The sequence below is a fragment of the Buceros rhinoceros genome, unplaced genomic scaffold (assembly GCF_000710305.1).
Source record: "Buceros rhinoceros silvestris isolate BGI_N320 unplaced genomic scaffold, ASM71030v1 scaffold2265, whole genome shotgun sequence".
NCBI classification, from domain to species: Eukaryota; Metazoa; Chordata; class Aves; order Bucerotiformes; family Bucerotidae; genus Buceros; species Buceros rhinoceros.
This window is the reverse complement of record NW_010413216.1, coordinates 1-10,142: the sequence shown is the minus strand read 5'-3', so window position 1 is coordinate 10,142 and position 10,142 is coordinate 1. Positions and strand designations below refer to the sequence as shown.

General features: G+C 41.1%; 1 protein-coding gene across 1 annotated transcript in view; it reads right to left on the bottom strand.

Annotated features, from left to right (window-relative positions):
* Positions 1-9,950, bottom strand: part of LOC104493866 (titin-like) — a gene marked incomplete at its 5' end in the record, with an annotated part of 15,233 nt that extends 5,283 nt beyond the window's left edge. The window contains 12 exons of the mRNA XM_010136628.1: positions 3-3,658; positions 3,778-4,371; positions 4,463-4,768; positions 4,862-5,437; positions 5,678-5,977; positions 6,070-6,375; positions 6,511-7,095; positions 7,212-7,514; positions 7,790-8,092; positions 8,548-8,847; positions 8,968-9,255; positions 9,357-9,950. Coding sequence (XP_010134930.1) covers positions 3-3,658; positions 3,778-4,371; positions 4,463-4,768; positions 4,862-5,437; positions 5,678-5,977; positions 6,070-6,375; positions 6,511-7,095; positions 7,212-7,514; positions 7,790-8,092; positions 8,548-8,847; positions 8,968-9,255; positions 9,357-9,950 — 8,111 coding nt within the window. The remainder of the gene's footprint in view (positions 1-2; positions 3,659-3,777; positions 4,372-4,462; positions 4,769-4,861; positions 5,438-5,677; positions 5,978-6,069; positions 6,376-6,510; positions 7,096-7,211; positions 7,515-7,789; positions 8,093-8,547; positions 8,848-8,967; positions 9,256-9,356) is intronic.
* Positions 9,951-10,142: the final 192 nt, after the last annotated feature.

Here is a 10,142-nt window from a genome sequence, read left to right as displayed (position 1 = left end):
CTTTCCCTCCTTCTCCTGAGTCTGCTCTTTTCCTCCTCTGCCATATATTCAAGCTCACTTCTGTATTCAGAGAGTCGTTGAGCAGTGCCAACAGGACGGAGTAATTCTTCATCCTCTCTTTCATCCATTATTCTTTGCTTTTGTTTAGGTGGTCTGTAGGCAGCCCTGTCATGGCGTTCACGAAGCTCTGCGTAGCTTGCACTGGTCTCAGCTTTGGTTGGGATGTGATAGGTTGAATACCTCAGCTCTCTTTTTCGTTCTTCCTCTGAACGGACCTGTGCTCCTGCAGTAGAATACCGAAGGGCAGACAATTCAAAGCGTGGAGGACTTCTACTTGGTGGGGAAGCAGAAAAGCCTAATTCTAGCTCTTCTTCAAGGCGCAGTCTTTCTTCTTCAGTTCTCTTCATGGCTAAATAGTCATCAATAGGCAGGAGTAATTCCTCATCAGACAAGTCACCAAGTGACCGCCTCCTTGGTCTGTAGTAGTAGTCATAGTCTGGAGATGGGGTACGTCGACGTGCCGGTCTTACAATTTCGAGATCGTCTTGTGTTAGTTTTGGTATGCGCCATTTAGGCTTATACTGATCAGAAATGCGCGGCAGTGGCATCACGTAGAATTGCTCCCACCTGGAAAGACGTATGCGTTTCTGGCGTTTCTGAACAGTTCTCTCAAGTTTTCCTGGCATTTCGTACTGGTCTCGTAGCCTCTTGTACCACTTCATGTCTGACAGAGGCACAAAGTGTTTAATGCTCTGGTCTTCTTCAAGAGTAGTGCGCACATGTTTGCGAGGCTCTGGGACCTCATACGGCATACGAAGTCTTCTTTCTTCCTTCTTTTCTTCTTTCTTAATTTCATATTCACCTTTGACGGTCTTAGTGCTAACAGCTGGTTTATATAAGATGGCAGCTTCTCTGAGAGCCTCTTGTGCAGTTTGTGTCAGTGGAACAGCTTCAACCCCAGAAAGGATTTCTGCCATTCGTAGTGTCTTGTCAATTTGCCTCTGCACGTGCTTCTCCCGCTCCTCTTCAGTCTTGTACTCACGCTTGACGTATTTCAAGCGTTCGACTTTTAGATAAGCCTGACAGCTTGTAGATCCAGCACTGTTTGTAGCAGTAACTCTGTAATAACCACTGTCTTCTGGTAAAGTATCTCTGATATGCAAAGCATAATAATCTAAACCTTCATGAATTATATCAAAGTTAGGACCAAAGGATAGAGGTTGACCATCTTTCTCCCATTTCAGTGTTGGTTTTGGTACACCGGATACCCTGATCTCAAAACTGACGTTTTGGCCTTCTTGACATTCAGCATTTGCCAGCAGTCTTTTAAACATTGGCCTTAGCGTGGCATCTGCTGGAGGTGGATGCGGAATCACAGTCAGTTTAGCTTTGCAGCTGTCTTCACCGTATTTATTGCGTGCCACAATACTGTATTCAGCATCATCCTCTTCAGTGACATTATTGATGACGAGTTGGTAAAGACCCTTGTCTGATTCAAAAGAATACTTCTTATCATCATCACCAGGTTTGATTTTCTGACCTGATTTGAACCATGTTAAGCGAGGTTCTGGGTGAACTGTTATAGTTACTCCGAACCTGACATTTTCTCCAACATATGCAGTGCGGTTATACAAAGGCAGAGTAAATTCTGGTGGACGCTCTAATATTCTCATAGTATCAACCCTTCGTTTCACTTTCCTAACAGTTCTGCATCTGTAATACTCAGAAATTTCTCTCACACCTTTAACGAAAAGTTCTGCGTAAGAGCTGTCTTCACCATAGTCGTTTACTACCTTGCACCTGTAGGTACCATCATCGGATTTAGAAACATCTTTGACATACATGGTTGCCACACCTTCTTCATATTTGATTTCATATTTCTCATTACTCTCCAATTGCCTCATGCCAAAGTACCATGTGACTTGTGTGGACTGATCATAGTTTTCAATCCTGCATACGTACTTGGCATGCCCTCCTTCTTCTGTAACAGCATGCTTTATCTGTCCAGCAATGGGACCGATGTCTACTGGTGCTACTTTAACTTTAGCCACTGTGATGCCTTTCTGAGATCTAATCGCGCCTCCGCAGGAAATGCGGGCTACTGACACAACTGTGTTCCACTCCTTCTTTACTAGAGCTTGGTAGTAACGCCTGTGCCTCAAGGTCTTGATGGTTTTAGTGCTGGTCTTTTCTGTCTGCTGTTTCAGCCACACATGGTTAAGGGCTTCAGAAGCTGTCATCCGAGCTTTTCTCTCTTTTACTAGTAGGCGATCAATGAAGTCCATAGCCTCAATGCTTATGTCTTTGAATGCTTCATCATCAAAGTTGTATTCAGCACTTAGAATATTTTCAATAACTTGTTGGTTTGTTTCAGCAATGAAAGGATTGATGCCACTGAGAAGTATATATGCTAGAGCACCAACTGACCACATGTCAGTAGCTGTGCTGACCAAATCATGATGATGTACTTCAGGCGCATAATATTCAGGAGAAGTGAACTGGAGTCTAAAGCTGTCTCCCGGCTTCAGTTGTCTGGCTTGACCAAATTCAACAATTTTAACCACCGAGCTTCTTCTTGTGAAGTAAATAATATTGTCTGGTTTAATATCAAAATGTCCAATACTGTGTTGATGTAAAAATTCTAGTGCATCGCAGACCTGGCGTATGTAACTTACTATTTCTCTTTCATTAAGTTCAAATGAAGGTGTGCTGATTCTTTCAAAGATGTCAACTCCGGAGATGAATTCAAAGATCATGACCAATTCTTCTAGGCTTTCAAATGATTCATGAAGATACAGGATATTACGATGCCTAGCTATGTTTAGAATGGAAATTTCTTTCTTTACCAAAACTTGGTCAGCACCCTTTACTTTGACGAACTTGGCCAGGTAAGTCTTTTTTGAAACTGCCTCAACACAGCGGTGAGCAATGCCAAACTGCCCACGTCCAAGCTCTTCGGCAATCATATATTTATCGTAGAGTTCCTTTGTAGAATAGTGAGCTGCTTTAACTGTGGTGACTTCTCTGGTCTCATCAACTTCTTCATCATAGTTCATTACTCTGGTCTTATCTTCCTTTGTTATAATTGGATCGGTAGGTTCAGAAGGCTGGCTTTGGCCAAACTTGTTTTCTGCAATTACACGGAACTGGTAGGTGGTCTTACCAAATAGGTTCACCACAGTGTATCGTGTGTCGCGAGCTTGTGCAACACGAATCCACCGCTCTGCTGTTGTAGCACGTTTCTCAATAATGTAGTTTATGATTCTGCTTCCACCATCAGTAGCTGGTTCATTCCAGGTTAAGTTGACGGAATCCCTTGAAATATCAGTTACCTTCAGACCTCTTGGTGGATCGGGCACATCAGCCACATCTAATTCAACTGTTTTTTGATCGATTCCAAATCTGTTTTTGGCACAAACAATGTAAAACCCTGCATCTTTTCTGTCAACACCATTTGGAAAAACAAGAGATGTGAATGATCGCGTAACAATGACTTGGTAGTGTCCATTAGTATCGATGAGGTCTTGTCCCTTCTGCCATGTGATCACTGGGTGAGGCTTGCCACTGAATGGAATCTTGATGCTCACTACTTCCCCTCGGAGGGCATGAACAGCTCCCATGCCTTCCAGATTTTTGGGTAAGTGAATCTTTGCAGGAACTGGAATAGAAAGAGGAAGAAAAAACAACACATGACCAAAAGCACGAGAAGGGCACCAATAATCTATGTATTCAAAGCTTAAAAAGAATTTGTCTTAGGAAACAAGACACTTCATTCACCTTCAACATCTAAAGAGGCAGTGCCGGACACAGAACCTCCTTGGTTGGTAGCTCTAACTTGATACACTGTGGCATCATCATCCGTTACATTTGTGATGACCAGCTGGTGATAGCCACCCTTGAATTCCTGTATCTTGATCTTTTCACCATCTGGCAGGATTTCTTTGCCCTGTCTGTACCACTTGACAATTGGTTTAGGATGACCAGTGACTTTGCAGACAAATGTGGCATTAGCTTGAAATTTCACATTCAGATTCCTTAGTTCTTCCTTGAAATGTGGAGCTTGAACTGGTACATCAGATTTTGGAATGACTGGTTGCGATACCTCGCTCCACTCACTTTCACCACCAAGATTTTCACATTTTACACGGAACTCATATTCGAGACCTTCAATAAGATCTTTCACAGAATAGACTGTTTCACGAATTTCATCTGTTGTTACAGAAATCCACTTGTTTTGTTTTTTCTCACGCTTCTCAAGATAGTAAGTTCTAATTTTTGCACCGCCGTCACTTGCAGGTGGCTTCCATGAGACAACACATGAATCCTTTGTGACAGCACTTGCTACTGGCTGACCAGGTTGTCCTGGTTTTTCTGTAAGGAATAAAAAAGTTCAGGAACTGAAGTGAGCTTACCTTCGTAATTGCAGGGGCATGCAGAAATTGGTATTTTAATGTCCACTTACCAAATGGAGGCTTCATAATAACAACTGATGAAACCTCCAGGGCTTCACTAATGCCGTACATATTCTGAGCAGAAACACGGAAATAATAGCCTGCATTTTCCATTAAGTTAACAATTCTACAAGTTGTGCCTGAAATACTTGAAGATACAAGTTGCCATTCTGCTCCTTCCTTGGCTTCTCGTTTCTCTATGACATAATTTGTGATCATAGCACCTCCATCATCCTCTGGTGGTTTCCAGCTTATCACCACAGAATTCTTCAGTATCGACTCTATAACAATTGGCCCTGCTGGTTTATCTGGCTTATCTGTAATAGAAAAAGCACGATGTTCTTAGTTCTTTTGACAGAAAAAAATTGAGAAAATATTCCACAAAAAATACTGAAAATATAATTGATTACCTTGTATTTCTACATTAAGTACAGTGTCAACTGTTCCAAATGTGTTACTGAGTTGTACTTTGTACTTCCCAGCATGAGCCTTGTGCTGAACATTCTTAATAGCAAGATGAGTATAATGCTCTGTGTTCTCAATAGTAACTGTTTCTGATCCTCTCAAAGGTTTGTTGCCATGGAACCAAGTTATTGCTGGTACTGGTCGGCCAATATATACAACATGAAGTCGGAGGGTGCCACCTACACCCGCATAGTATTTCTCTTTCAATGGGAAGCCAGGGTGGAACTGCGGAGGAGCTTGTAATAATAATTTTCCACTAGTTTCAATTTCTCCGACATCATTGGTAGCCATACAAGTGTAGAGACCTTCATCCTCCTGTTCGTCTGTTATTACTGTCAGTGTATGATTGCGTCCATCAGACGACATTTTGTATTTTCGGCTTTGCACCAGTTCTTTGCCGAAACGGTACCATTTAATATCAGGCAAAGGTCTCCCAACAATTTGGCATGTCAGCTGAGCTGCTTCACCCAGTTTAGTTGTAACATCCTGCATTTCTTTTTTAATGGCAGGTGCTTCTCCAGCTGCGACAAAGAGAATAAAAAAGTAATGAAGATTACTATGAAATTTTTCTCTATTATTAGTTACTGGAAATTAATTCTCCTTTATACTTGTGCCTCATACTGAAAAGACTGTGCTTTAGGAAAGTCATGTTGGCAAATAACGTGAAACAAATAGGCAGCATGTTAAGTGCAGCACTGTGGTTTATGACACAGCAAATCACAACGATATCACAGCAAATATGACAATGTATTTTTGCTTACATGTTAATTTAGTTTTCACTGCCATAACAGTCCTTCGAGGTCTGCTGAGGCCAGTCTGATTTTCTGCAAAAACACGGAACTCGTATTCTGTAGCCTCTAGTAAACCTCCTACTGTAAACTGCCTGTCCTTGATGCGTTCTTTATTGCATTTTTTCCAGGTACTTTCTCCAGACTGGCGATACTCAACCCAATAGCCAAGAATCTCTTTGCCACCATCGCATTCAGGTCGTTCCCATTCTAAAGTAATGCTGTCCTTAAATATAGAAGTGATCTCAATTTCTCCAGGTTGACTTGGTTTGTCTGAAAAGTAAAATAGACATAGAAAATAAATGCCTCTCTAAATGTCACCAAGTTGCACTTTAGAAGATCTGTTAATGCAAACATTTTCTTACCAAATGGATCCTTGCATACAACTGGTTCAGAGGCAGGACTTGCTTCACTTTCACCAATGTCATTCTGAGCAATTATACGGAATTGATATTCAGCATCCGGAACAAGTCCTGTGACTGTGTACATTGTAGTGGTAATCTGTGTCTTATTATGCCGGACCCATTTTTCTGTAGATGTCTCTTTACGTTCAATGTAGTAGCCAGTTACACGAGAACCTCCATCATCTTTAGGTCTGGACCAGGACAGGTTGACAGAACTCTTTGTAACATCGAGCACTTCAGGTGGGTTGCTTGGAGGCTCTGGAGGATCTGTTAATAATTATAATAACAAAAAAAATTAGAAATAATAGTGACATAGCATTAAAGTATTTGCACATACTATTGAACATTTAGAACCATAATGTAGTAGTTAAAAAATATTAAAAAAAAAGGGGGGGGACTTACTTAGAGGTGTCTTTGGTACTGCTGGTTCTTCAGATTTGAGAGATTTGCTAATGCCGAAATGGTTTTCAGCAGAAACACGGAAGTGATATTCCACATTTTCTTTGAGCCCTTTCACCACTAGAGATGTACCTTTCACTCTAGAGTCAACAGTGTACCAGGCAGTCTTCGGTACTTCTCGTCTCTCAACAATATAACCTAGGATATCTGCACCACCGTCATCTGTAGGAGGTCTCCAGCTTACTCTGACAGAACGAGCTTGTATATCATCATACTCAAGTGGCCCTTCTGGTGGATTTGGAATGCCAATCACTCTGACTTTAATATACGCAGCTTTTTTACCACACTTGTTTTCAAGTGCCAAATCATAGGTGCCCGAATCTTCTCTTTCTGCATCTTTGATCACAAGTTCTGTGTGAGTGTCAGAAGTCGCAATCATGGCCCTCTTGCTGATGTCATGTCCTTCTTTTGTCCATTTGCACATTGGGATGGGCTTACCCTTGATGGGTATCGTAAGCCTGATAACTCCACCTTGTCTCACCATGAGACCTTCCTGGTATTTTTCATCAAGTTCATAGTCAGGATATTCTGTAAATAAAATCAACATGTCATGATATGTCCGTTTTACATAATATCATACCTGCTTTAGGCAAATACTTTTTTAGGACAACTTTCAATGAGGATTAAAACTTGAAGGGACTTACCAAGCATTTCTGTTATTTTGACTGTTCCTGGCACTTCAGCTGGTTCTCCTGGCCCACCAGCATTACAAGCTAGCACACGGAATCTATACTCTGCACCCTGGGGGAGGTGTGTCAGTGTGTATTCACGAATCTTGGTTGGCGTAGTGTTGCATTTGGTCCATTCAAATTGATCAACCTTCTGCATCTCAATCAAATAGCCCGTAACTTTAGAACCACCTTCATCTTCTGGTGGACTCCAAGCCAGGGAGACAGATGTCCGTGTAGTATCAGTGACTCTTGGATTCTGAGGTTTACCTGGAGGAGCTGGAAGAGAAGATCAGATGGGGGTGAGTGGGGTGTTTGTTTTAGGAATATTTAAAAGATGTAACTAATGCTAACTTGCAACATATGATATGTGTATTAAGTCTGTAGGAGTTATATAGGAAAAGTTAGAATGAAAGATTTTCACTAATATTTTCTTGATTTCCTCCAGTCAGAATCTCATTTGTTAATACACCCCAATAAATGTCCAGATGAGAAAAAAAGAGTAGCATTCCCTTCTGCCATAATGTGCTTAATCTACGTAGGAAGTTTCTTACCAATTGGATCTCTGGCGACAGCAGACTTGGAAGGACGGCTGGGTTTCCCAGTGCCTCTAGCATTGATTGCTGTGACTCGGTGTTCATATTCTAATCCTTCAACCAACCCAGTGGAACGGTAACGAGTCATAGTGACTGGAACTTTATTTACACGGATCCATCTATCTGCTCTAACTTCTTTGCGTTCCACAATATAACCGGTGATCTGTGAGTCACCATCATCTTCTGGAGGATACCAAGTTAATGTCATGCCATCTCGAGAGATATCAAACACCTCTGGAGTTCCAGGAGGACCAGGAATACCTGTAAAGACAATACAGAATTAGTGAAGAAAGTGTCAAATGATTCTACACGTTAGTAATATGCAGCATATTGTGAATGAGGATACAATATCAATGTCCTATCAAACTCTTTTTAGCATCAGGTATCAAAGTACCTTATAAGCTAGGTCAGTAAAATACTCCTGTTTTTTTTAATTGAGTAAAGAAATTTTTCAAGGTTAATGGTAGACCTGAGCAGAAAATCCAAATTTACCATCCAGGTTCTGTACAGTATATCTGTAAATACCTCTATAGATTATGGATGGCATTTTTCTCCAGAAATATAACAAGACTACTGTGCATCATAGCGTACCATTTTATTTGGCAAAAGCAATTGGTAGCATCTAGAAAAATCTTGTCTATGTGTGGGTATATAGGCTGATTTAAGTATATACTTTGATGTTTAAAGGTAGAGAATAAGCAAAAATTCAGACTTACGTATTCTGCTCTTGCATTCTATAATTTCAGACTGCAGGTATGATCCAATTCCAAAGCGGTTTGTAGCTGCCACACGGAACACGTATTCTGCTCCTTCCACAAGTCTGGTGAACTTAAATGTTGTCCTGGTTACTGATTCTGAAACTGGCAGCCATCCAGGACGGTGAGCATCACGCTGTTCTACCACATAGCCACTAAGGGTAGCTCCACCATCCAGTTCAGGTGGCTCCCAGGAGATGGTTACGTAATTTGAATCAATGTCATCAATTCGGATAGGTCCAACAGGTGGTCCAGGTTTGTCTGGAAAAAAAATAAGAAAATTAAAAGGTGAAATGTGGATAAAAGGAATCATACAGCTGATGTAACAAAGTTCAGATGGAGAAAGATCATGGACAATTAATTATTTTCATAAATCCTTACCAAGGATTATAACCTTTAGTGTGTCAGTAACTGTTCCAGTTGTGTTCTTCAGTTCAAGCGTGTACTCTCCCGTGTCCTGTATGGTGGTCTCACGCACAGTTAATTTAGCCATTTTGGCAGTAGTCTCTATTTTGATGCGTTCTGATTCTTTTAGTTTAGAACCAGCAAAGAACCAAGATGCAGCTGGAGGTGGTCGTCCTTCAATTGGAATAGCTAACTCAATGGGCTTGCCAGCAGGTACATGAATTGTCTTCTGAGGTATTCCAGCAAAGTCAATTCTTGGTAGAACTAAGAAAAGCAAATATTGGATATTTTTAATAACCATTTTGTAAGCGTCACATTCATTTGGTGTAAGCTTTACCCTGTTATTTTTGACAGTAGATACCTACCTTTTTGGTCTTGTACTGTCACTGCTGTGACAATCTCTCGTGGTTCTGACACACCCTTCTGATTCTGTGCTCTGACTCTGAACAAATACTGTTCACCTTCATTGAGAGAGATAATTGTGTGCTCGTAGACAGTAGGCTTCAGCGTCACTACCTTCAACCATCTTTCTGTTCCAGCTTTGCTAGCCTCAATAACGTAGCCAGTCAATCTGCTACCACCATCATGTTGTGGTTTCTCCCATGCAAGAGTGACAGTTGATTTAGTGGTGTCAATCACTTCAAGTTTTTGTGGTACCATGGGGACATCAGATACTAGTACTGCATCAGACGTTTCACAAGCTTCACCAATGCCGTAAATATTTTCTGGTAATACTCTGAAATAATACAAAGCTCCTTCTAGAAGCCCAGTAATTCTATAAAATGTCTTGCTGCATTTGGTAGTGACAGTCTTGTAAGCTCTCATGGAAGCTTCACGTTTCTCAATAATATAGTTGTTGACTGGGGCTCCACCGTCAATGGTTGGAATATCCCAAGTAAGCGTCACAGAATCTTTTGATACTTCCTTAACTCTTACTGCAGCTGGTGGACCAGGTGTATCTAAAACAGAAAAACAGTTGATTTTTTTTTTCCTTTTGGATCCTTTCCTTTTACAGTCAATGGCAGCTACTGCATAAAAATCAATGCCGGGATTTGATCTATAACTAACGCAGCTTTAGAAACTACATATTGTCCTTTGGATTAGATTGTTTCTCTAACTTCCTGTCCTGGTTTGGGCTAGACTTCCTTGTT